The 27,457-nt window shown below is 40.9% G+C and overlaps 2 protein-coding genes and 1 long non-coding RNA gene across 15 annotated transcripts in view; 1 reads left to right on the forward strand and 2 right to left on the reverse strand.

The window, feature by feature from the left end:
• The window catches only part of LOC130692515 (dual 3',5'-cyclic-AMP and -GMP phosphodiesterase 11-like), a 56,833-nt gene that overhangs the window by 13,348 nt on the left and 16,028 nt on the right, over nt 1–27,457 (forward strand). For 2 of the 13 annotated variants that reach the window (XM_057515627.2, XM_057515631.2), the window contains exons 1-2: nt 9,535–9,895; nt 18,595–18,713. In XM_057515627.2, the coding sequence (XP_057371610.1) occupies nt 9,882–9,895; nt 18,595–18,713 (133 nt within the window). In that variant the 5' untranslated portion in view covers nt 9,535–9,881. Of the gene's footprint in view, nt 1–9,534; nt 9,896–18,143; nt 18,457–18,594; nt 18,714–24,211; nt 24,592–27,457 lie in introns of those variants that run through there. The other 11 variants (XM_057515632.2, XM_057515636.2, XM_057515637.2 and 8 more) reach the window with 9 other exon arrangements.
• On the reverse strand, nt 2,348–5,472 carry LOC130692526 (heparan-alpha-glucosaminide N-acetyltransferase-like). The gene is made up of 12 exons (XM_057515652.1): nt 5,102–5,472; nt 4,915–5,027; nt 4,750–4,853; nt 4,481–4,688; nt 4,351–4,394; nt 4,215–4,278; nt 3,879–4,137; nt 3,683–3,804; nt 3,436–3,599; nt 3,203–3,327; nt 2,950–3,133; nt 2,348–2,715 (listed from the first exon to the last, which is right to left on the reverse strand). The coding sequence occupies exons 1-12, from the start codon at nt 5,252–5,254 to the stop codon at nt 2,537–2,539; spliced, it is 1,719 nt and encodes a 572-aa protein (XP_057371635.1). The 5' UTR covers nt 5,255–5,472; the 3' UTR covers nt 2,348–2,536.
• On the reverse strand, nt 5,919–8,291 carry LOC130692557 (uncharacterized). The gene is made up of 3 exons (XR_009421677.1): nt 8,192–8,291; nt 6,571–6,791; nt 5,919–6,238 (listed from the first exon to the last, which is right to left on the reverse strand). It is a non-coding gene; the product is annotated as an uncharacterized LOC130692557 (long non-coding RNA).

The raw sequence follows: 27,457 nt of genomic DNA on the forward strand, positions 1-27,457 counted from the left end.
CGTCGGTGCGCAGTAAGAAAGGTGCATCGTCACGGATGACGACTGTTACTACAGCGCAAGCGCTACACGATCATCGTCACCATCAACAAACTATTAGATCTCGGTGACACTTTAATTGTCTAACAAATGGCGTGAATTGAAACCAATTTTCAACAGTTATTCTTCGGGTGGTTATTTTCAAATGCCATTGATTGCGTAACATGATCAGTCATTTTCAAGAAACGAAGTCTTTTTTTATCGATTATTTGTTATCGAGCAAACGTGTTAGTAGAGAATACAGTGACGCATTTCCGTGCAAAATCAGTAGATGCGTTCTGGATAAAAGAAGAGTTGCGATTGCCACATCTGTAGAGAAAGAAATCGATGCAAGCTCCACGTCAACGCACAAGGTTGTTTTCGAGAAAGAAGTCGATGTCCGTGCATGTTTGAAAAAATTCAGCTTTGTTGGCATGTTCAAACCATTGATTGAAAAATGAAAATGAAAGTTTCAGAAGAGCTCTACTATTCGACTGATTTAAAAGTCTTGGCTGGAGGCGAACACGAATTAAGCGTAGACACAGCACATCAGACATCAAGGTTGCCCTCATGACGAATGCAGCTATCTTCCTTGTCGGATTCATTAAACAATTGCGGTACGTTCAAAGTCTTCTTCCATGAACGCGTCAGCATAAAATTCCCATCGATTGTTCGACTGATTTTGGATAATTTTTCCTCATAATGCTGTCTATTACATGCCCCAGTTCTCAGGTGCCTGTAAATACCAAACTATAGTATGGGATCAGTATCCAAGGATATGGTGGAACACATAAAAAAAATGTTCTATCTCATTGAAGTTTGGGCTCCTGTCTTATTGTTTTACGACAGACTAATGCGAACAATGTCTAAAATAACCGATTTGGCGAAGAAGTGGGTCGAACTACGCAAGGGCATTTCACACTTCCGCTCAAATGTCTGGGGTCGTGACGTCCACAAAAGTATACGGAACTTAAAGTGGACATTGAGCTTTTAGGGTCTTCCATCGATTACCTTGATCAAACGTTGGGCTATCGCTTTACAACAGAAACATTACATGGATAAGCCTATATATTTGACCAAGGTGAATACGCAGGTAACCTTGACACGCTTACGGACCATCCGTGATTTAAATTAGGTTCTCTGGTGACTGTGAGAAAACAATAAGAAACCCTGGCGTGCCGGGAGCCATTTTCTTGAAAGCAAACCCCGCAAAATTAGAACAATTCAAGGAGAGGTTGCCTCTTGGTCGAACTTAGTTTCCATATTGAAAGGTGCTATCTGAACTTTAAGTGGCTTTGATCGATGCAACTTCCTAATGATATCAATTTTTCAAGGATGATTGATTCGGCCCTGGGTCCGGAAGTACAGCGTTACATTCACGTTGCGGTAACAAAAAAATTCTGTGCCATGTCACAAACTTCCTGCATCAGGAAATACCACGCAGTTAGTAAAATGTTGCATTTGATCTGAATTGAACGAGCAGCCTTACAGACCTCGCGTGGTAAGATTTCGTTCAATTTTTTACATTGATAAGCGCATTCTGCTGCGGACAAGGCGAAGGGATCGACTACATTAAGTGAAAAGAGTTCGCGTGTATGCGTTCAACTAAAACCGTACCATGACGACAGAATAAAAGGCAACGGTTTTTTTGGTTTTCAACAACCTACAGGAACTGTGGCGTATTGGGGTCAATTTTACTCGCGATACACGAGTCGTCCATAACTTACGCAATATTGGAAAATCCGAGGCTTTTAACATATGACGGAAAACCTTTGGTGCAATAATTATGCGTGAAACGGAACTATCGGGTTCAGTCATACGGTTCCTGATTTCTAATTACCTAAAAATCCTAAATGCACCTGTTGATGACTAATCTTGTGAAATACGTTGAGTAACAGTCTTCAGGAAAGGCCTACCACAAAGCAAAGGTTTCACTTTTAACAAAAACAAAATTCGCGATCGCCTACAGCTTGTATCTATTTAACTGTGGCGGACTTTCGATGGTATCAGCCTTGTTACGTTTCCCAATACATGGAATAGTCGGAACAATAAATTCAAACCATGAGAATAACCCACAGCTAAACAAACCAAGTGTACGATTACTGAATGTAGTGCGTGGGGAATTCACGAAACACAATTCTTTTTCAATCAATTTACATCTACAAAGGCTACTTCTCCAAAATTCTGTAGATTTTTGGTGCGGCATGGCTATAACGTCTTCGGTACGCTGGAACTCTAATTTCGGCGGAAGGCGAGAACAAAGCTGAACCGACTCGTGACTATTAACATTGCCCACGGAAATGATGACATACAGGAATTCAAAAAAAACGCATTTGATCCTTTATTCCTTTATTCCACTTTGTAGCCCATAGTTAAGGAAAAATTGAATGCATAACGCATGAAATGGCTAGAACTCTCTGGCCGAATTACTATGTTGCACTTATTGGTCGAGAGTTCCAGCCATTTCAAAACATCCCTTTGAATAAATCGATCGACTAACAGAGTGAAAGTAAATTCGGCGTTACAAAGTGAAAAAAAGTCGTTTCCGGTACAAGACAAAGGCGATGAGAATCCAAACGGCAGCCGCCGTCAAATTCATAGACAGGTGAGCGGCGTGTGTAGAAGCTAGCGGCTGCCAAGAAAAAGGTAACAAAGGTCTGGCGAAAACGTGGCCGATGTACAGAAGCAGGGCGTTCATCCCTGAATTTACAATTCATAATGGGTATTCGGTATACACAGGTCACTCACTTAAAAGTATTATCACATCCTGTCTGATGTCATCAAAGCGGAACAGGGAAAAGAAAAATGGCAATGGTTGCATACCATTGTAAACGGACGTAGCTCTAAGTTTAGCTAACAGATGGCGATGCCATACGGAAACGCACAACTTTAAAGGGAAATGCAAAATTCGTTGAAAAATTCAATTTCACTTACCTGCATAGCGGAATGGAGCTCCCGACCACCACGACAGGACATCGATGAAGACGTACAAGATGGTTAGTACACAAAACGCTATCGAACTTGTGACCAACGCGAACGAAAGAGACCATAAGTTCTTGTTGATAGGAATGGGTCCGTCGTCGATCCTGAAGGCACAAAGGAGTCCTCCTGTTAATCCCTATGGTAAACAAAACAAAAAAATTAACAACGATCCCAAACGTGGTCTTTTGATGGTGCATGAACTCACTGTTAGTAGGCTCCAAAGTAGCCAGCGGATAATCCTCTGTTTATTTGCTGGGAAAGCTAGAAGTACTTTTGCGGCTTCAGCTCCCAAATAAGCAGTCAGGACACAAGTTAATCCTCCAAGCATCCCTAAAGTAAAAGAATAGGGTATCACAAACCAAATTCGGAAACCGGCTTTTTTGGTATTTCGAATGACGTGTTAAGTGGGCAGGGATGTGACAAGAAAGAAAAGAAAACCTTCGGGATCAAATGCAAGGGTAGTATCATAAATGGCTCGCGGAGTTGGCCTCTGGTAAATGTGATCGTTCCCGAACAAAGCGATGTCAACATAGCGTGCGGCACCTCCAGTACAGTTTTTGTAGAGACCATTTTTCTCCAGCCCGCCAGCTCCCATATAGCCTCTAAAAGATATTCAATAATATTACTATTGACTAAGACGAACAACTCTTCTTATGGCGATAAGCAAAGGTAATAGTAAACTCACAATGGACAGCCTGGAACGGGAAGTAGGAAAGTGATGAGTAGCTGCGTTGTCACAAGTACGTTCACAATAATCCACTGGCGCCAGGAGCATACGATATCACGGATCGATGCAAACCAAGCGTACTTAAAATAGAAATGAGAAAGATATCTATGAAACCAAACCGGCAATAAAAGATTTTCTAAGCATTTGTTTATACCCTGTGATTGTCTTCGGGATCGAATCCTATGAGTTCGATTAAGGCCACGATAAGGTAAACAAAAGACAACCGTTGAAGAACTCCCGGTATTCTGAAAGTTTTAACATTGTTGTTATTCAGAGAGTTCAAGACGAGGCCAATAACAAGCATTGCGACAGAGCGTCGAACTACGCCGAAAACGATCCGTTGTTTGCTGAGTGCACGTCTCAGCTGTGAGTTAAGGGATAAGACGCAGCTGGCGCCCAATATCCAAACAAAACTATACGTCAAAAAAACCGTCGTTTTAGTTAAGTCGGAATTAATAGAATCTAGTGTTCTCTGAATTTTTTTTCTTACCATGGAAAAATTACATCGGCAATTGTGATTCCGTTCCACGGAGAATGCTCAAAGAACCAGTATCCTATGCAAATATATAACATCATTTGTTTTTAATCATCCTCTCTCAGATAATCATATGAAATATTCGTAACACCTCCGCCTCCGTAGTTGACGATTATCATTAATATTATAGTTAACCTTCGAAAAAAAGAAATATTACAAGATGAATACATTTTAAAAATATCCTTTGATGTCTTGGCTAACGAAAATTCAAAGATAATTACCCACGAAAAGTATCAAGGCATCGGATACGATATCGTATTGGGTTCGCCTGTTGAGCTGAAGTTTCCGTGATTAACAATGAAGCCTCTGCAGTGCTTGAACCAGGCAACCAATTTGATAAATGGCATGATATATATTGGTCTTGCATTACACACTTTAATCCCCAGATAAATAATACCAGGAAAATTGCTACAGAAGCCCACAATAAGGCTAATAAAGAACAAATATTATCAATAAGTTACATTTGGCTGAATGTTTGCCTATTTCTTACGAAGGTATATGTTTGCAGGAAGGGTATTTAGTTCAATACCACTACATTCGTCGTGACTTGCATTCATTGAGTATTGTCCAAACTCTCCAAACTGAAAGCTAAAGCTAACATATAATAAATATTAATTTAGAGGCAAAAGATCCTAATAACTTTGACTACACTTACTTGCACACTGTCAATTCATTTCGTTTCACCTGGAACAATGTTGGATATGTTGTATTTACTACTACAACTGCAGTACTGGCAGGTTTGATTAAGGCAAATTTCCACATTGGACACTATAAGAAAATGTATGTCATATATCGTTGATGTAAATCAGATTGTTGAAAAATTTCAAATTATGAATTTGCACCTCTTGGCATTTGCTGGATTGACCCCACAGCTCAATATCCTCTTTTGTATGCTTACTGATGTGATGTAAAGTGAAGCAAGCTTGGTCCATTTTAAGTAAATATTGTTTTTTTGTGGAATTACACCACTCAGGTATTTCGGGCGCCCAATTCATGGTGGTTGGATCAACTACTGCATTCAATGCTTTAACAAGTTTGGTAAGTAAAGCCCACAGGAGTTATTTCTTTTTAATTAAATGTCAAGAAATGGCGATGATTGACCTCAACTAACCTACTGCCATTATAATGACGGTGAAATAAAATTTTAAAGTCATTTTATTTCCAGTCAAGTCCAAATAATGAACAGCTGACAAACGCGGCGAAGGATCAGCTGATCGCTGTTGGGCATCATCGTGAGGGTAGGGAATAATGGGAGTCCTCCAGCAGGTAAAATGTTTTTTTAGCAAAATGCTAAATTGCAATTTAATCGTTTTTTCTTTTGCTGAATAGCACGTTTTAATCTAGCCATATTTTTTTTAAATAAAAGGAAATATATAAAATGGCAATAAACCAAAAACAGATTGACTTAAAAAGATAGCTAAAGTTTGAAAATCTGTGCAGGTCCTTTTACCAGCTATTGCCTTTTTCAAAGGTAGTTTTATGATTTTCAAGTGGTTACAACTTTTATATTTGATTTGATTTGCAGGTAAACTTGGGCTTGAGTTGAGCTCATTACTGTAAAATATTTATAAGGTACTTAAAATCACTGCAACTGCAGAGAAGAAAAATAGCCGGCACAGGTTTGCTTAAAACTTGTTTTGCAAAACGTTAGCTTCGCTATTGTAAGGCGAAATTCAGTTTATTGCTAGTCGGTTTGTACAGAATGCATGAATCAATTTTAATTCACGATGAGTTTCTTGTATAGAAAATTACTCAACGGTGATGTAACTGGAGAAGCGCATGAAACAATTGTTATATTCGGCTTTGGTTTGCATGTTGTTTCTCCTTACTGAATGGTTGTTGCAAGACCGGATGAGTTGTGGAAGATCTGGAATGCTGATTACTATCTGGTTTTCAGCGACTGCCACAAAAGAATGGAAACCAGCAAACGGGTGGTAGCAGAAAACGCTCAAGTACCGACATATCCTTTTTCAACGTTTCTGTAGAAAATACACAAACAGATTGGTACAGAATGCCTTTTCGTATAGTTTTTAATATAGCGTAAGCAGTAGCAGCAAATCAAACAGCTTGATTGCTTCTTGAACCAACCCACGTAAAAGAAAGTTCACATTATTTTTTTCAAATCATCGCATTGATGAACCACTCGAAGAGTCGATGCGTGAACCAATTATGATCCATAAAAATATGTTGTACTAAAAATTGAAGAGGTTTTACCGAAAGGAAAGAGCAGAAGTTTCTCACGTGCATATCCGCAACCATAAAAGAAGACAGAAAGAACCCGAAGGTTAATAATGGATATACCTATACTTACAGGGTCTTTGTCGGTTGGCTCATATTTTTTTTTTCCCCTTCTTCCATTTACGTTTCACCTGGCTGATGGAACGAGGGCTTCGGGAAACGGGACCAACACATGATGCCACTTCTGGCCTTTATGAATAATCAATGAGTTTATTGATTGCTAGGCAGCTGCGTTGGTTATTTGAAAGCTATTCCTTGAGTGCTGAGCACTTCTTCCATGCTGTTTGTCGTTTTCTAGGAAACAAACGAGACAAAAAGACAGATATACTGACAAGCAGACATACAATATTGAAAGACTACGAAATAATATATATGATGCCAACTACTGATTTGCGTCAGAGAGTTACATCGACCGAGCCGTGTGAAAGATACATCATGTTGCAACCTCGTACACTGTAAGCCCTCTGCGGTAAAAAAAATTCGTTCCGTATACCTTGAATCAACAAAAAACTGGAACAGCCAACAAAATTCTACAAAATTCTCCTCTTTACATAATGCTTGTCGGCACAGTAACCGGAGCCAAATGGACCACTGTCAAACGTTTATTATTTCTACGTCATCATCCTAATACTGGTAAAATAGTTGCTCTTTCGACGAACTCTGAAGAGCAAAAATCAATGCCCATACGACGAGGGGAAATTTATGTCCATTTGGCAACATTTCGACGTTTGTCTTACGTAAGTTTTGACTCATTACGTTGAACGTCGTAAATCTTTCGATACTTTGACATAGCAATAGTCGTAGTCTATTGTGGTCTGGGCGCCGTCACAAGATTATCAGAACGTCGCCTCTAGGCTCCTTCCACCGGATTCCATACGTTGATATTATTAGTACAGACGCCTCGGTTATTATAGACCAAAGCTTCTTCGTGATAAGTCTTCATCCGTGTGACCATTCGTCCCGCGACGGTGATTGCGTGTGGTTTTAAATACGGTCTTTTTCCTCCCTCTTTTATTAGAGTCTTAACAAAATGTAATGCCCCGATGGAACTGAAGGCCCGCGGAGTTCGTTTCTAAACATGCCCAGTGATGCGTACAATGAGACGTAGATCACAAACTGTTTACATGTTTACCCTTTTACGATCTCGATTGCCTTTTTCGGTGGGTTGCGCAAAGGAATTGTTATGGACGACTATGAAAAATCTATAACCGAAAAGGATTTTGTTTCAGAATCCCGTGAATTATTAACACCCGATCCGCCAATGAAATCCGAACACCGCATACGGTATTCGCAATAGGTTCTGTTCGCGTTCTTTAGAGATGGCGATCTTTGTGTGCATTTCTATTATGATGATTTTAATGGCATGCTGGTAGATTGACAGGACATTATTTATACGCCAAACATAGTCAAGACTGAATACGTTCTCGAGTGCTTGTACATCTACTGATTGATGATCGCTAGATGCGCGTACAAGTACTAGGAGGAGGCCAGAAGATTGCGTTATCGACGCCAAGGAGACTGATAAGTGTATCTTCAAGTGCACGATGTAACCACAACGTCGCGTAGTCTGAAAGGAACAAGACACTGTTTACGTAACTCCTCAGACGTATCCAAGATATTGCTACATTGATACTGTTCCACGCTTTTTTCTCAATGCGTTTTCACTTCCCCCCCCCCCCCCAGTTTTTGTTTACCTTGAATAAACAGAATAGACGTTGCAAATACTGTTTGCAAAAGAGATGTGCGAACTGATACACATCAACGTTGCGACGAATGTCAACAAAAAAAAACCCGTTGCTGATTAATATGTATATCTAACTAGTTCCATTCGCAGTGCGCTACTGCCGGAGCGGTGAGAAACAAAGCTGGCAAAGCCCACGTACGTCCTACACTCACTACACCCATGGGCACACCCAACCCGAGAGGAAAAGACGGAGGGACCACAGCTGGCTTTTGGAAAGGGGTCGTTTTTTTTTGGTTTTTTTTTTTTCTTTTTTAGTTTAGTACAAGTCCAGGCTTCGCGCTGGAGAGACGTGCTTTCTCCTTGCTGCCCGTTTCTACATTTCTCTTTCATTCTCATTTGCTTTTCATTTTTCGCCTTTCAGTCATCAAAAGTTTAGTTTTTCGTTCTGATTCAGCCTCTGCCTCCTCGCAAACTGTGTGTGTTTTTTTTTTTCCCGGTTTAGTGTTGCGTCTTTGGTGTTCGTGTGAGTGCAAGTGCTAGTCCCCACATTTTGTTCGCCCTCCCCCCTTCTTTCTTTTCCGAATCCTCCCCTTCCTCACTTTTTGTTGTTGTTGAAAAGAACCCGACGGGAGTTGAGCAGGCGCACCTTCCCTAAAAGACCTTAATAGACGAAACTAAGGTATCAAAGTCAAAGCTGTTTGGGTTATAGCTAACTTTTCCTTGTGTGTGTACGTATTCGTGACGACAGTCAGCCAATCGAGAAGAAGAAAAACAGGAAGAACGTACATTTCGCTTCCGTGTGTGCGTGCAAAGTGTGTTGTATTATCCACGAGACCGTGACTTTGAAAGCGAAACAGCCGTTTCCTTGGCCGGTTCGCTTGGCAAGTTTTTGTCTTTGCTTGAACGTGTCAAAAAAGAGTCAAATATATTTAAGAAAAAAAGAGAGTGACGCTTCCTCTCTCCCCCATTCGTTCGTGTTTTCTATCCCTCTATCGTGGGTGAAGGGCGATGACGAAAACGAACATGTCCGCCCGCTATCACTCCCGCTACTGATGTCGGGAGACCTATTTCTGAAACGTGGGCGTTATTCTCCTCTTATTTTTATTTATTCTTTTTCTTTCGTCGGCGATTTCAACTTGAAGAAATCATAACAACAAAAAGAAAAAGAGAAACTATCTCTTTTCTTGGTGGTGGTGGTGCCTTGTATTGGCTAAATTTGGCTCCATCTCTTTTCTCGCCTTTTTTTCCACCGTTTACTCCTACGCGCCCCCCCCCCCCTTTCCCCCTCTCTCTCTCTCTCTCTCTCTTGTATATCGCCGGCGTTCGTTTATAACGGGGGCTCGACGTTGCCATCCTATCTGCATAAAGTTTTTTTTGTTTTTTTTTTTAGTGCGTTTGTATGCGCCTGGTGCCCGTGTGGTTTCTCTACGTACGAAATTGAATTTCACGAGTCTGATATAGACATCATCGCGGTACAAGGACAAGAACCCGTCCACTGTCCTTGGAAAGAAACGCTCGAAATCACCACATTATCAGCAAAAAAACCTTTATGATAGAGTGAAATCCGAAACCGTTAAAACAAAATAACTCGCGTTTCGAGGGTGAACAACATTCAGCATATAGCCAGTCTGATTAATCCATTCTTCTTCGCCGAACTGGAGAAGGTCATCTAGCACATCGTATTACCATAGCTAGCAGCCATGCAGAGACCTAGGTGAGTGCCTAATTTTAATACATTCAACCTCCTAAAGCTTGATCCCCATTTTCAAACTCCCCCCCCCCGCTCCAATTCGAACACGTACGTTCTTTTACATCCTCGTGTTATTGGATTATACTCGCGATTGTATCGTTGCTCAAATTTCATTAGTTTTCCCTTCGTCATGACATTACCACAATATCGAAATACGAAGAAAAATGCAAGCCACCCAAGTCGTTCAATAGAAGATGTATCTTCTCTCTCGCCCAAGAACTGTGTTGTTTATTTGGTAAAAGCATCATTAGTAGTCTTCGCTCATCGCACGTTATGGGTGTATACCATTACGTATTGTATAGAATCCAACGTCGTGCAGTTATAGTAAGGTTTTTTTTTTTTTTTTTTCGTTACTTTGGCCACTTAGCTGGTCCTGTTATGGCTGGTGACGTAGTTGGTCGCTGTTGGTTTGGATCGTATCCGGGTTTTGGTAGCAATTGAACTTTATCGTGTGACGTGCCTACTGATGGGAACGGTGTCGGTTGATGGCAACAAACGGCGCTTATTTCTTATACGATTGAACTTGCACGCTATTTGCTCGTCAATCCGTTAAATCGATTCACGCAGATGCAAGCATGGATCCGTGTCGTTTTCCTTACTTCCTCAATTTCCCTTTTTTTTTTTTTTTTTTTTTTTTTTTTTTTAATTATTTTATCGATTGATTTATCGAGCGAAGATTTTGTATTGCTTTCCGGAATAGTGAAATAACAGAGGGATCAATAATTCGACAGGGAGTTGAAGCGCAACAGGAGCGCATGCATTTTTCAGTAAAAGTTTTGATGCCTGTCCTGCGGGAGATGGGCGTCTTTTTTTTTTTATCGGCTCCTCCCACGATTCAGGTTTTCATTGTACCATATGTCGAAAGCACAATTAATTTTTTTTTTTTTATTTATAAAAAATGATATGCATGTCCATCACCCGAGGACATAATAGCGCTGCTTTTTTATGTAATCCCACGAAAGCCAGTTTCGTTTTGTTCGTTCAGAGTTTTGATTCTCTGATTCTTGTTTTCATTTCTGCTACTTTGACTGTGAAATGGAAAACATCAAACTCTTTTTCGTTTTCCATTGCTCTTTTCTAATTTGTTCTCATTTTCTTTTTTTTTTTTGAATCGAAAGAAAAACGTAGAAAAAGGAGATTAGAAAGAAAGAGAGAAAAAAAAAAAAAAGAATGTGGACAAAAAAAGTGAACTTGTTCTCTCCTGTCACTTGTCAAGTTGATGATGTTTTCTTCTTTCTTTTCTTTACCTTTCCCAGAAAGAAAAAGAAAAACATTAAAGTGCAAAGCAAAAAATAAAAAATAAAAAATAAGCAGTGAGGAAAGGGGGGAGGGGGAAATAAATCAGGTAGACACAAGGTAAACTCTTTTTCTTTTCTTTCTTTGTTTTTACTTGTGTTTCCATTCCATTACACTTGGGGCGGTTTGAAACATTCGATGCCAGAAAATTCTCTTTAGCTCGGGGAAAAGTGAAAGAAAGGGCGAGAAAATGACCTCGTATGGAAATGGAGGTCGTAGCGTTCGGTCAAAGGGGAAAAAAAAAAAAATGCGCAAAAGAAAATTGAAAGAGAAACAGGGTGGGTAACGTTGGGGACAAATTCACGTTCGTTTTTTGTTTTTTCTTCATTCCGTTTCCTTTGTTGGCTGAGTTTTCTCTCGTTTTCTTAAAAGGTTATTTTTTTTTTTTTCGGTCGTGAGCGACGACGAACAACTGTTGACACGGGTGCGTTGTAAATGACCAAATATGGAACTCGACCGAAATGCACCTGACCTGGAAAAACAAAAAGGAATGAAAGAGAGAGAGAGAAAGAGAAAGAGAATAGAATAGAACAAACGAAGAGGGAAGGCGAAATGAAATAAAGCAGGTGTGTGTGAGTGTGTATTCCAGTATCTAGTCCTTTTCCCTATCTAATCTCACCACACCACCTTCGACACTGATTTGCATAATTAAAGCTAAAGCACCTTTCATGTCATCAACGCTTGTTTTGAGAAAGGCAATGGGCATAACATCAAAACCGGATCAATCAAAATGAAAATGACGCCCGAAAGGTAATAAAAAACGTAATAATAGACACCGAGAAAAATGGGAGAGAGTCGTCTAATAGAAGAAAAAAACTGAAAAACGATATTCCTTACTGAAGAAACAAAAAAGAAAATTGTGGCCGGGGAAAGTGGAGTAATTTGGTTTGGAAGTGGGTGCCCCCAGTACCACCAGAGCGTCCACAGTTATGAGATTGTGTGTGTGTATATATATATATATACAGATTATACATGTGTATATAATGGACGGGAATTCTAGGTCAAGGCATTTGATGCAAACTGATCACATTTTTATATAGCACTCTTTTTCCTCTTGTCTTTTTTTTTTTTTGTGATTCTCTTTTCTCTTTTGGGAAAATCCCCTAAAAAAAAAACACTAACATGAAAGCCATCAACTTGGACGCCAGAGCACAACAACATTAACAACAAACAAGCGCCATGTAAGGTCCTCCTGACAAGGCAACTTTTTATCCTTTAAAGAATTTGATCGTATTTCAGTAACAATAAGCCAACTTGCCTTGCCAATCCTCTCGCCCACTAGCGAATGAAATCAAGTGGCAAAGCTTCGGAGAAAGCAGTTTGAAAAGCTTTTATTGTTTATTTTTTTTTTATTTTTTTTGTAAGGCATCGTTCGATATGGCAGCAAAAGAAAGAAGAATGGAAGGTCTTTGTACTTTCTGTCAGACCTTTCAGATTTGGGGTGCGTTACAAGATTTTGCGGTCCAACGCAAACACCAGGGAAAAAGGGGAAACTAAAAAAAAAAAAAAATGAATATTTACATGGAGAAAGAAAAAGAGTTAGCCATCGATCTATGTCCAGCTGGTGTAACACAGTCTCCTTTTAAACATTGTGGCTTCTTGCGCGTCCATTTCAAAATATACCAACCGCACCCCGAGGACATCGATGTCAAAAGGGGAAAAACATTTTTGAATTTTCTCCACAAATATAATTAATCATGGTCGCCTTAGATGCAAAGTCACAATTTAAAAAAAAACAAATTTATTTTGTTTGAACGGGCTATTTTTCGATTCTCGTTCCCTCCGTGTTAGTTAGAATTCACGTTGTTTCGCTGGTCACTGTTCCGCGGTTCTTCGGGATTCAGTTGTTACGTTATTTTTAGTGCATTTCAACTGTGAGACTCCGTCCGTCTCACCCAATTCCTTTTTGCAGTAAAAAAAAAAAAAATGTTCCATCGTTTCGCTCAGCTATCCAGTGAAATTGGTTCCAAATCTTTAATACGTCCGGTCACGAATTAATGGGACGAAATTCAAATGGTCGCGTGACACGCGAGAAAGAGACCCATTTTCATCAAGACTGGGAAGCAGGGCGAAAAAATGATTGCGGCAGAAAAGGGTCACTGTTACCTTATCTGGTAAAGATAAGAGAGTCGGAAGGCCCCCCCCCCCTCTTTTTTTTTTTTTTTTTTTTTTTAAATTCCCGAGGACAGAACACCACTAGATTTAGCTACTTGAGATTGCCGGTTTATTCAGATTGCCTTGTTTGATATCTTAATATTCCCGACTTCAGGGACGTCGCAAATACAAGTTTCTTTTTCGTCTCTCTTTTTATGGCATTAGAAAATGAGACTCGCAATTTGGGCGGGTCACGGCTACTGATGAGAGAGTCTCTTGTGAATGCACGATTTTTTTTTTTTTTTTTTGTATGTTCCCGCTTGTATTTTTCAGTGTTTTCTTGTTATCCCGATTTGCCAAGTGTGTTGTCGTCGTGTTGCGTATCTCGTTTCAAATCAAAAATGATTGTCTATCAATAAGTCTACGTCGTTTACAGTCGGGAGACCACCGGTAGGATCCTCGAAAAAAAATCAGTAAGTTTTTTAGGCTCTTCATTCGACCTCGCTACTATCTTTTGAATTGATCGTGAACTATTCGCATTGAACTTGCAAGACTCTTTCATTACGAAACGAGAGATGATCTAACGGCTGGATACACCCGCCCTGCCAGTTGGCCAGAGGTGGTAGATGATAGGGCTCCCCTAGTGTTAGACAGTCATAACATACGACGTCACGGCAATGATTACCCCACGCGCGAGTGGAGCCGACTCGCTTTTATCGAATGAAAAGTGAAACAGCGTTTCATCAAGTCAGCCACGGTCGACTTCACTGAATTTAGGCAGCCGACCGTGTGTGGGCCACACGTTCGGACCAACATCGTTTTGTATAGACTATCAAATTGATTCGAAATAAACGACCTAATTCGACAGCACGAAAACCCGGGTGTGATTGAACGGGTAAGTAGAGGATGCGAAAGTTGTGCTGATGAAATCATTCCTTCGTTTTTCTTGGAATATTTTCGTCTAGCCCGTTGAACGCAGCGATCTGTATAAACTAGGTCGGACAACAACAACAACAAAAAAAAATGATGACGCGTACGCTTTTTCTGGTTCATTTTTCATGGGCTGGCGCCACATAAACAACTACTTATTTACAACACGACTGTTGTTTTTCTTTTTTTTCCATTTCTCATCGACTATACGGGAGGTTTGCTATGGAAACGCGTCCGCGTTGTTTTTTTCCTGGTATGTTTCGTATTCTACGTTAACGTTGCCGGTTCGGGATAACAAGGAAATAAAGGTCAGCTGGCATTGAAAATGTACGAAGCCATTTCTTATTATTATTATTATTTTTTTTTTACGGTTTTGTTTGTGTGTACATCTACAATCTAGCGATGTGAGTGATGATGTTCAATTATTTAAAAGAAGTGGATGGATTCCAGTTGTCCGTACACCATCCACCAGCATTCTTTTTTCTTCTATCCTTTTTTGAATTTTGAGTGAACCAACCAATTTCCCCCATCGATCAGAACGAAATGTGTTTTAAAAACAAGTGGGTTTGGCTTTTCTTTTATTCTTTCTTTTTCGCGATTTACCAGCGAAAAAGGCACAACCGACTTGGGACAAGCCAAAAAAAAAAAAAAAAGAGATGAGTTTAAGACACGAAGGAGAATCGATCAAGAACATGGAACAAACCACACGCCCAAAGGCTTCGCGATGAGCTCTCTTTCTTTAGGTGAATGGCACCTCATGAGGCGGAAAACTGTCTCAAAAACAAGACATCCACCTTGAAGGAAAAACACGCTCGAGCTCTAAGTTACGGTCGTTGCATTCAGACTGACAAAAAGATCAATAGCACGATCACGAAACCAAACGCGGCCAGATTTGAATTGAATCCTTCTGTGACGTCTTTCCCTCGATCCTCTTGGGCCATCACGTTCAAGTGGCTCTCACCATTCTGCGAATCAAAGATCCTGTTTTGATCCCCTTTCCCATTTTTTGTTTTGGTTTCTGTCCTCAAAAAAAAACTGCCGTCGTTTTATTTTTCATTTTTTTTTTTTTATTTTTTTTTTTTTCGTCAGTCACCGCTATCCGCAAGTTGTTTTCTTTCGGTACACAGCTGGATTGCGAGTAAGTAAAGGCGGTTGAGCGTGCGGCCGACGTGATGTTGTACAGATAAATGAAAAATTGTCGCACCCATGCCTGCGGCCGATCTCTTTTTCATTCCCAGTTATTGCTCTTGTTGTTGTTCTCTCTTTTCGGTTGCGCTTGACCTGATTAGTTGATGAACGCAACTTCCCGCGGCCTTGCCCCGTGCGTTCTCACAACACATTCGTTCCGCCCAAAGTTTGAAAGACTATTTTTTTTTCACGCAATAATCATTTGAATCAACGGCTGCATTGAGTTGTTCGTGTTGTTGGCTGTGTTCTCTTTGAAATCTTTGCTCCTCTTGTGTCATGCGAATCGTCACGCAACTCGTTCGTATCTCGGATCGTTCTGGATTCGGATGGGCGTGAATTTTTGTGTGCAGGTGCGTCATCGTGACACGCGTCGCCAAAACTGACTTTAACTAGCTAATAACAATGAATCTGTTGTTGTGTTATTACTGTTTAGCTCCTTAACAATTGGATTCTTGGCTCTGGCGCAAGTTTCGTTTATCTTTTAAATTAGAAGATAAGAAATACAATTAGAGAAATGAGTAGGAAATCCAAAATCAGAGGTCGATTGCCATAACGAAACACCAATCCGGAATAAACATCCAAACTAGGAAAAAAAAACAAAATCCAGAATGCCTTGAACAGAAAAAAAAAAAAAAAAAAAAAAGAACAGCTTCCAAACGCGTGTAGTGACTAGAAAAATGGAAGTCGAGATACGAGAATCAAGCGAGAGGAGGAGAAAAAAAAAAAAAAAAAGGAAAGCGGAAACATCGTATTACTGATCAGCGGGGAAGTGAACGGAAACTGCTGGGCAAGTTCAATTCTCCTAAATGGGAAGGACGTGGACAGGGTATCTCGGATCAATTGTTCTAATCCAACGTGACTGCCATGCTAAATACAGAAGTAAAAAACGGGGAAAAGAAACATTGACTCATTACATCGTACATCGATTCACTTGCCTTTTGTCAAGGACGACGAGCCCTGTTCCATCGAATCCAGTTCACCAGAAAACTAGAAAACCAAAGGGGGGTCTGTCAGCTGAGGGAGCAATGGTCGATATACTTGGATAACCTTAAACCATATTTTAAAAATTCCATGGCCACTTTTGTGAAGGGTTGAAGTGAAATCATTTATTTAACATTCGCGCTAGCTCTGCGTCCGTTCACGACACGAGGATCCATTTAAAAAAAAAAAAAAAAAAAAAAAGTGAAGATTGGCTGGAAGGAACTTTGTCCATCGGCCATATTAAATATTGATATATCGACGGAAGTTTCCGTTCTACTTCACGCAACAACAAAGCAATAAGCCGCCGAGAAATATGGGAGGAGAAAACACTTTCTACAAGATTCAAACGAAATCGTACTGCCCGACACAACCCAAAGGTTTTTTTACTAGGAGATTGCTCATCCGTCAAGAGAATGGCCCTGTCAGCTTAGACTGTGCTGCTCGTCCCACAAATGAAAGGATTTCTTTTTTTTTTTTTTTTTTTTTTTCTCTTCTCGATTTGTTTTGCTACTTCAACAGTTTCATTCCATGTCTACCAAAGTTGGCGAAGAAACAAGCAATAAAAACAATATTTCGCCCAAGCATTTTGATCAATCGAGTGCGTCGCTTGTTTGTTGATTGGCAACGTGCCAGCCACCAGCATTTCGTTCGTGATCGGCTCGCCAAGAAGTAGCGAGAAAAAGACAAACACCTCGTTAACATTGGTGGCAACAGTCATCACAATGAGGGCAAACTAAAAAAAAAACGGTGAAGACGAGAACGACCTCTCAAACGCATCCGCTCGTGCAAAAATGAGAAACTAGCGCCAACAAACAACGGTTTCTGCTCTTTTTTTCTACCGACCTTTCATGTTATTCCGCAAGGAAAGACGTAGTCTCCGCCGAACGTTCATTTGTTTCCACATCACAAATTTTTTAGACGTTCTAATCAAGCCGTTCATCCGTCTCCTTTTGGCCGTCTTTTAACAGATACATCAAATGTTGTATAGTCGCCAATCGGCTCTTTTTTTTAAATGTATTTTCGTCTTTTCACCCGGTCTCCAACTTTTCCACGCTCGTTCCGACCACGCATCAACATCTCGTGAATAATTAGGCCAAACTTTTATCAAAAAGTTCCCTTTGGCTTAAAAAAAAAAAAAAAAAAACTCGATCCCATTAGAAAACAGCAGCTCAGCAACTAATAAAAAAAAACAAAAAAAAAAAAACGTTTTATTTTGCTTTTTATTTTATCATCGCATGACGTCGCGATCCTATTACTTTACGCAAATCAAGTTCGACTGCGAGTCAGACTTGGCGGCCCGAATTGGACGCTGTGCACACAGACAGAGCCATGAGACAAGCAGATGCAGCATAGCGCGCGTGACGCAATTCACGTTCGGCAGCCGGGAGATACGGCAGCGAAAAGATTCATACCAGCCCTAAAAAGGGTGTACGTTCCTTAATGAGTTGCTTGACAACTAAAGCAAAAAGGAGTTTTGTTTATATGTTTTTCTTTTTCTTTGATAGATTAAAAAGAACTTACGTAATCCAAATATTAATCCGTTTTGCGGGGCATCGTGTCTTGATTCAATTAATTTCATGCTCGTGGGCTATGTTGTTTTGTTTTGTTGTTTTTTTTTTTTTTTCTGGAAATTGGGAACGCTAGCGCTGTTCGACGTCGAGCGGCAGAACTGCTGTGTGCTGCGCTCGTGTATAGTCTGTCAGGAGTTTTAGTCGCTGCCGCCTGTTAAGAAAGATAAGGTTCGTCGGATAAGTGGCTCGTTAACTTGTGTCACTCACTCGTCTGTCGACTGAACCGAAGCAAAACTAGCCCTGATACGAGAGCGATTCTCTCGAGCAAAAAAGAAAAAGGGGAAACATTGTGTTGAACGCACCTGACGTTCTTCTTCTTCTTCTTTCGTATTCTATTCGTTTTGAAGCCTCTCTTAATGGATTGATGTGCTAGCGGATCTTACGGATTAGGTGGTCACTGTGTCCGCACGAGAGAAACAAATTGTGAATTGGCATTTAACGACCGGAGATGATTGAAACACAACGGTGACATTCTTTTTCCCTTTTGGAACCCAGTGCTGTATATATGACGTGATTTATCTGTGATAATAATTATGTCTGATGTCTGATCTATAAAGAATTTTGAATTAATTTTTTTGTTGTTTTTGACTTTTGTTTTTTAAGAAGCGGGCGCATTTCTGAGGGTTCCAAATTGGCCATGATTAACTCCGGCATATCAAGATCGTCTGCCAGCATGGACATCCCATCGCCACCTGTTTCATGGACAACTCGCAGACAAACGGGTAAGGCATTTCAAATTTTTTTACTTAATAAGAGGAAACGCTGCCGAAATTTACGAAACAAAGAAAAAACAAACAATGAAAATGAAAACGGGAAAAATTGAAAAGAAAAAAAAAAAAAGACACGCCTCCCGCGTTCTTTGATTTTTTTGATACAAGGTTCCAATCGATATCGGGAGTACGGTTTTTGATGGGCCACGTCCCGTTCGTGATTGCGGTATCGTTCGCCATCTATCATTCGTGTAGCTAAACTACAGGGATCGTGAATGTTGGCAAAAGGCAAGTTCCCGAAGGGGAACGGTACGTTCGTCTTATTGTCTCGTTGGTCGATGATAGATGTCGGCATTGGACGAAGCGGTTCCAAAAAAAAAAAATAATAAAATAAACGCCCAGACAAGCTAACAGAAACGCAAACATTATCGAGCAAAAGTCTGACTCACGGCTGCGTGTCAAATTTGAAAAAAAAAAAAAAAAAAAAAAACAAAAAAACAAAAAACAAAAACAGGTTCTTTTACAGTTTTACACATTTTCTGTTAGTAGGTCAAAATGCGATTAAGAATTTTTAACGTTATCGCACGTACGCTCTTCTCTTGTTTTTGAGGCTCGCCTTATATCCCTTAAAAGAAATATCTGTAAAAGAGTGTGTTGTCTGTTCCTAACGATACCATAAAATCTGGATGTTTTTGTCCAGTACGAAAGTGCGCGTGCTTGTTCAACGTCAAAGAGATCTATCGTTGGATAACGACAAAGACGAAACAACAAGCGAGAATCTTTTGGAAGCTTCTGCTTTATTCCTCTTTGTTGCTTGATGCTCTTATGGTCATACGTTGGTCTCATATTGAGTTCTCTTTCGGGGCGAACCCTCTTTCCCGCATCGGCTTATTGCTAGCCCGTCTCGACCGACAAACAACCAATACAATGTCGTTGGTTTCTGTTTCCTTCTACGTTAGTTATCCCACTTGCATCGGATAAGTGACGCTTTGCCCGTTAGGTTTTTGTTTGCTACGTTTTTTCTTTTGTTCCACCGTTTCCTACCCGCTGGAGAAAAAAAAAGCAAAATAAAACACGCAAACACGAGAAAATGGGAACGAGTGGAAACACAGTAAACCACTGCAGGCGAAAACAGAATTTTCTAGATGGGGAAGACACTATTAAAAAAAATCTGCTGGCGTTTATTTATTTATTTATTTATTTATTTTTACATCTATTATCAGTGCGGGGAAGTTTTGGGGCTCACTGATCGATAACCTAGTAGTCGGCAAAACAGTCCGGATTATGCGGGTTGTGGTGGGCGACTGCTTAAGGGACGGGCGTATTCTTTGGATGAGGAGCGTCTGTTGCTCGTTATTACATCCCGTGAACGTTGGCGTTGCGTTTCGTAGGATCTCAAAACCGCATTGTAAATCCCATTGGCGAAAAGCTGTTTTTCAACTTTTCCCTGATTTTGAAACAATTTCTTGTCATGTTCCTTTGTCGATAAAATGCGCGTTATAAAGAAATGTATAAAAATTGAATACGGATTTGAGTCGTCATCGCTAAGCCAAATGTTTCCTGTCTGTTCTTTTGCTCTCGTTCTCAAGCTGGATTATATGTGACATAGGTTTCCTTGGCCCGTCTCTCATCCCTTTTCTATACTTTTGTGAGAGCCTAATCGCGTTCCAGTCTTTCTTTAAGCTGCTTGTATTACGCTGTATGCTTTGGAGAATTTCAATGTTAGACGCCTAGTATTATCATGTCGTCTATGCGCAAGAAATGAAAGAACCGTAGGTTTCACATTCAAAGACATTTACGATCCGAACAAACTCAATGTGCTGTCTCGCATTTCACTACGGAGTCAGTCAAAGTTCAAGGCTGTTTTTCTTCTCCGGAAGCCAAACATTTTTCCAGAATTATTTCTTTTTCAAACGAGAGGAAAAACAGTCGGTTAAACAAAAAAAAAAAATTAAAAAAAATAAGGATACGATAGAAAGGAAAGTGGAGGAAGGCCAAAACGTTGTAAGAACATGCAGAAGAGAGCGTTTAGCCAGGTAGACAGACTGGCCAAGTGGCAGCAGTCACAACACGGAAGAAGTAAATGGAAGTGCACGCAGTAAAATCGGTTTGTCTGCCGTGCATTTGCTGCAACGATGTAGAGGGAAAAAACACGCCAAGTGGCTGTGCAACTAAAGCGAGTGCTCAGTGATCACGGATGCGGCTGTAAAAGGAGCGAAAGGCGAGCGCACGTCACGAACTGAATGAAACAGCAACAACAAAAAGGAACGAGTCATGAATCGTTGTCTTGACATGGATCATACGAACGTTTCGTGTTAGCCTCGCAGTTGCAGGAACAGGACATGGAATGTTGCTGTTTGTTTTTTGTTTTTTTTGGCTCACGAATTCACTTGATTGAAGTTAGTGGCGGTTTGTTGCGTGCACAACTTTTTTTTTTTTTTAAATACATATTGATAATGAAGAAAGCGATCAAAAAAAATAAATAAATAAAACGTGCCAACGTCCCTCCGCAACAAGCTGGCGCATGGCGTTGAACAACCGAACCTCAAATTGGCTCTGTGGCACAACAAAAATGACAAATGATGCAAGATTTCACTTGAATCGGTTTCTACCGGTTTCATTTTGTTCCTTTTTTTTTTGTTTTTTTTTTTGTGTTTTTCATTCGTTTTGTATTTCCGTGTGTGGCAATGCGATGCAATCGGGCATCTATTGGGTTTCGTTTTGATGGGGAGTTGAATAACTTGGAAGACATTTTTTGAACGTGAAACAAACATGTATTTCGCTTGCGGGAGAAAAGCAGGGTGGTTCGCTTGTTCTTCCGCGTTTTCGGTTAAGAAAATCAATCAGGTAACGATTTCAGTTGCACAGAGAAGGTGGAGCAAAAGTTCAGAAAATGAGCCGACAGCGGTATCAGCCGAAGTCCGACTGATACCGCAATTGTCTTGTTGTTCGGGTCGCCGATCGAACAGGTCAAAAAACAATAGTGTCGGATGTCTGATTTTTTTCGTTGACCATTGAAAGTCGGCAACGGACATGCGAGTACAGCAAAAATAAATGTTTATATTTATTCTGGTAAGCGGGAAAAAAAAAAGCGGGAGGGAATGGCAAGTGGGCAAAGTCCAAAAGTCTTTGGGTACTCGAAAGCTATTTCGTTTCAGGGCGAAGTAGTAGGAAAGAAAAAGGTGCAATTCAATGGCAGCGAACAGTTCACTTGTCCATGCCCAACCCTGGGCATCTCTTAAAGGTGATTGTTATTTTTCTACTTTGAATTGCATTTTTTTTTTTTTTTTTTAAACGTCATTTTTGTCGTAAGATCGTAATCTTCTTCTTTTTTTTCTTCACAGAGTATTTTGCGTTCTTCTATCGGCCTCAATAAATTCATTTTAATTTCAGTTCTAGATTAGAATTTTTCTATTCAGCCCAATGGTGCACTTTATACCTAGCGCGTGTTTCATGAGGCGGCAAAAAGGGCTGATTGTGGGAGGAAACTATTTCCGCACGCCATTGACGACCTCCCCAGATAACTGTTTCGTCGTTTATTTTTTATTTTTATTAACTCAGAAAACACAGAAAGGAATGTCCTAAAATAGATGCGAAAAAAAAAAAACAACACTATAAGTGAGAAAATAGTTGTATAGACACGGGGCATAACAACAGCTGTAGTCAAGGGCGCTCGATGTGTAGAAGAAAGTCTCCTTTTTTTCTTCTTCTTCTTCTAAATTTTCATTCGGGAGTTTTGTTGGCTGGTTGTACCCAGTTTTTTTTTTTTTTTTTTTTTTTTTTTTTTCTAGCGTGGGCGCTGACAGAGCCGCGGGACGGCCGGCCAATGAACCAGCATCAACCGAGTAAAGTTAGAGAAAGAGAGTGGGAGGGAGGGGGAAAAGGGGGAGAAAAAGAGCACAGACACACACGTAGACCCGGCACGTCAGACTGAACGCGACCGCCGTGCAGTCCACACGCACTGCGTTGCATCTCGTATTTATAATTTCATTTTTAATTTTGTTTTTTTTTTGTTTTGTTTTTGTTTTGTTTTTTGCCCGCGAACGTACGAATTGTTGTGCTGATTGCGTGTAAGAAGAAATTGTTTTGCTTCTTACTTTGGTGGAATCGTGCGTGTTGCTTGGCCGGTGGGGAATTGTTAGTTTGCGAAAAAAAAAAAAAAAAAAATTCTGAGGTTGTCCACCTTCTCACGTTCTTCTCATCGCTCACGGTGAACTCATCAGTGCAATTACCTTGTCCACGAATCGTTGATTCTGTGTGTTTTTCTTTTTTTTTTTTCGCTTTGGCCGTTTGCGAAGTATCAGCCGTCGTAAACTGAGACGGGCAAGCAAAAGGGAGAAAAGAAAAAGAGGAAGGGAAGCAAAAAGGAAAAGAAAAAGAAAAGCCTTTGGCCTTTGGTTTCAGAGCCAGAAGAGGACTCGGTCAGGCAATTGACATGTGCGTCTTTCGTTTTTCTTTCTGCGTCGCCTACTTTTCATGCGTTTCAGTTCAAGTGCTTGTGGTGTTGTTGAAATGAATGGCCTTCCTTGCCTCGTCCTTTTTGCGTCCGCCAATGGAAAAAAAGCTGGCCGCCCCCCCAAAAAAATCGCTGCTCTTCCATCTCTTTCTCGCAAAAGTCTCCGGTTTACCCAACGTCTAGTGCAACCCATCGCGCACAACTTGATGGATGGCTGTACGGATGGTAAAAGCCCGATGGATGGGTAAAAGCAGCAGCAGTTAAGACGGAATAGGTTTTCAGTCTTTTAAAAGCGCGCCGAGGATTTCCGTTCTCTTCATTTGTGGGTGGCTCGTTGTTGTCGTCGGTCGTCATATGCTCCCAAGAGCCCATCATCTTCCATTGTTGCCGCTAACTTCGACCCAACGACGTCATCGTGGCTTTTTCGCCGCACTACGCCGACGATAGTGGAGCCGACTTCGTGATTAATCGCTGCGTGCACTCGCCCACAGCCATGAAATTTTGGAATCCACCAGTTTTGGGCGTTACGGAGCCATAAAGATTTACTGTATTAACTAAATCACTTTTGCCGCAAAAGTGTTGGTTATTTCTTTTCTTTCCTATTTTAAGAAGAAAAAGAAGATAGAAAACAAATAATAATAATAAAAGTGGTGTACAAATCGATGCCAAACCCTGTGGGGATGGCCGCAAGTGTTAGCGCGGTCGTGTCACGCTGGTCGTGTTGTTGGTGGCGGGAGTGTGTGATTCCTAGTGTGCGTCATCACAGTGACAGATGATATGATGACGTCTAGCCTCAAGCTGAAAAGAACCAACTACTCATCCTGCTACTATAACATACACGACACGCAAATCTCTCGAGCGGGCACACAACGTGACAATCCATCGTCCCCTATTGCACGAAAGAAGATTCACGAAAAGAAGAGCTAGCCCCTTCTTTTTTTTTGGTTTTCTTCCGAATTTCTACTTCGCGTTCCGTTTTTGTTTTGTTTTGTTTTTTTTTTGTTTTTTTTTTAGTGTAAAACAGTGAAGTTCCGCTCGTCGCTAAATGTCCTTACGTGCTGGCGTAGGATTTTCGTTTTTCTTTTGTTTTGTTTTGCTGACGCTTTGATTGTGAACGGAAGGATACGTCAAAAAGCAACGCCAAAGCGGACAGATTAAAAACTTTCAGAACTTTGGGGCTTCAGTGATTACGAATTGAATGTGTGCGTATGCTGGGATGTTCCGCACTGAGGAAATAGCGTAGACAATCGATAACCTCAGCGAATGAAGAGAACCAGTATCTAACTGTAAACAATATTGTGCCAGCGTTCCGTCGGACTGTGTGGATGGATTATATCAGGCGGCCATGCTTCTCTCAGCTGACCAGTGGACCGAATGACTTGTGGTGGCGGTCAGCCATGGGTCAGACCATGTGCTACTTTGGACTGGATAAACGTACGTAACAAATGTGCAACAAGAAAATGAGTTTTTTTTTTTTTTTTTTTTTTTGGTTTTTTTTGGGTTTCCCTCTTGCCCCTCTTGCCCAAAAAGATTTTTTTTTTTTTTTTTTTTGGTTGAATGAAAAATTCAAAAAGCTTTTATCCATTCGTTTGGATATTGTTGTGTTGCGTCTTCGGCGGCTGTTGTCATCCAGTTTTCTCAGGGTGTTAGGTCGGATTCACTGGAGAAACAGGAAAGACGTTGATGGTCATAGCAACCTGATCGAAACAATGAATGTCATAGCAACCGAATAACCGGGTTCCAGTTTCATTTTGGACTGATTTTCATTCGCGTTGTACAAAAAAAAACAAACAAAAAAAAAACGTTGCAGATTCGCAAGAGAATCATTTTTAATTTCACACTTTTTTTTTTTTTATATTTTATTGCCGATGACACTTTCCGCTCCGAACAGCCGTTGTCTTATTGTATATGCTCATTGATCGTTTTCTTTTTGTCTTCACCTCTCGCGCTTCGCTGAGCCGACATTGTGTGTACGCGGATGTTATCACGTTCTAGCTGCTGTCTCATTGCTTATACGCTAGCGATATATAGCGATCGATCGCCGTCGAGTTTATTCGTTTTCCAAACCCCTTGGCCTCTTGTGTAGATACACTGCATCTCTGCGTGTTTGTTCCTCCCGCCGAAACTTGAGAAACAGGATCGTAAAATGTGTCGATGGAGCTAATTCTGTCAGCTAGACGATCATGCAAATGTATCGGATAAAACAGCGATAGACGAAGGAAGAAAAAAGGAAAACGGCTTTTTTCGGCTCTTCTGTTTTTTTTTTTAACGTTTCCATCGAATCCCGTCCCGCCCCATTTTTTTTTTTCCTACTGTTTTTGCCTTTTAAGAAAACAGCCTTTTTTGTTTTTTTTTTTGTTTTGGGATGAGCGCAATTGCAAAGTTTCAAGCGTCGGGCACTGTTTTGCTGTACGACAGCTCGCAACGATGGATGACATGCTTTTCCTTCCTGGTGTGCGCTGACTGAGTGTAGTAAAAGAACGGAACAGGGAGATGGAGGGTGAGAGACGAAGGAGAGTCGATCGATTTTTTTCTTTTCTTTTTCCCGTGGCTTAGAGCAACCAGCTTGGCTGCAGTTTTGCTGCTAGGCCGCCCTTTTACGACCGACGATGTCGTCGTTACATGGAAAACGTATATACACACACACACACACACACGTCCGTCTCCTTTCCCCCCTCTCACACGTTCCCTACGGGGCTGGGCATGGTTAAAAAGTACCGCGTGCAACAGCCAAAACATTTGCGCTCGCCCGCATATCGTAACATCGAACGATGCGAACAAAAATTGCCATTGTTATTCTCTGCCAACTTCTTTTCGTTTGGCTTGATCATTTTGAGCTTCATCACATTTTCTTTAATGTTGCGTGGCTGTATTTTAGCGGTTAAATAATACCGTATCTCGTGTAAATACCGAAAATAACGCTGAATCAATAGCTGTCTGCTTGTGATGTACAGACTTTCATTATCCCGCCTCGGGACGCCTCATTATCAGCGGGGCTTTTAATAATCCCGCAGGTCTCATTTTCTTTTCAAATAAAGTCTTGTTTTAAGTCACGTTTGCCCCCGTCGTTTTTTTTTAATTGAATTGAGCTGGAAAAAAAAAAAGAAGATTAGTTTCTCTTTTTCCGCAAACGCGCCCAACTTTGAATGTAGTTGAGAAATGCTTCGTCTGATGAAGGTCGTCGCTTGAAACTCGCGAACGTGCTCTTAGGAATTTACTTAAAGGGGCGTCAATCGATTGCCGTATCTCGGTCACAAGCCCTCCTTATTACCTTATACATTTTCTCCAAAAGAAATACCAGACATTGACCCGCCGGCCTCTATCTCGCCCCGTGAAGGTTGTCGGACGCGACTGGCTGCGTTTTTTTGTTCTCAAGGTTCTTGTTATTTATTTATTTTTTTTTTTTGAGACAACAACAAACAACGATAACAAAGGCGGGGGAGATGGTAGAAAATGAGGGAGGAGGCGAAAAAAAAATAAAATAAAATAAAAGTATCAGATGCTTTAGCTCGACTCTTGCATGCAAAAAAAAAAAGCAGGACACGAACCCGACCGTGCATGTCTCATCCGGCTGCTATGTTATCCAGGCGATGTGGTCGGTGGCAGGTCCATATCGTGATTATCTTCGTACCAATACCGCCATCATTTTTGTGTGTGTGTGTGTGTGTGTGTGTTTGTGTGTGTGTGTGATGGCGGGGGTATTCGGGTATCGATCTAGCCTTTTGTTTTGCCGCTCTCCTTACTGGTGATGACCAGTTCGCCCGTTGTTTGTTATTCAAACGAGGGGATGAATGTAACCTGACCGATGTCGTTTTTTTTTTCTTGTTACGCTGAGATTTTTTTGGGATTTATTTAGCGTGGAAATCCTCGTCTGAATTCTCGCAGAGTTGGCATTGGGATGGGGCGGGGGGAGAGGAGGGAAAACACTTCGAACGTCTTGGCGGATCGAATTCAAGTCAAAACATTCCAACGCACCCAACTATTTTGCGTGCATCCTGCGGAGTTGCTTCTTGGTACGGGGCTTATTTCCCGGCTAGTCTGTTTGTGACGGTCCCAAACGTCGTGGGGCCCCCGTCTGCCCTTTCCTAATCTGACATGTTCAATCTACAGCAGAGTCTGTTGACGGCAGATGAAAAAGCCGTGTGTGTGTGTGTGTGTTTGTGCGACGTAGCTCTTTTTTTTTTTTTCAGTTTCTTCCCTCGCAAAGAGAGAAAAAAGAAAATCTAGATGTAGGAAGAGCGAACCGAAATAGCTTTCGCTGCAGCCCACCTCTTGGCTGGACGGTCGCCGTCTATTCCAG

Source organism: Daphnia carinata, chromosome 1 (genome assembly GCF_022539665.2).
Source record: "Daphnia carinata strain CSIRO-1 chromosome 1, CSIRO_AGI_Dcar_HiC_V3, whole genome shotgun sequence".
Classification (NCBI taxonomy): Eukaryota; Metazoa; Arthropoda; class Branchiopoda; order Diplostraca; family Daphniidae; genus Daphnia; species Daphnia carinata.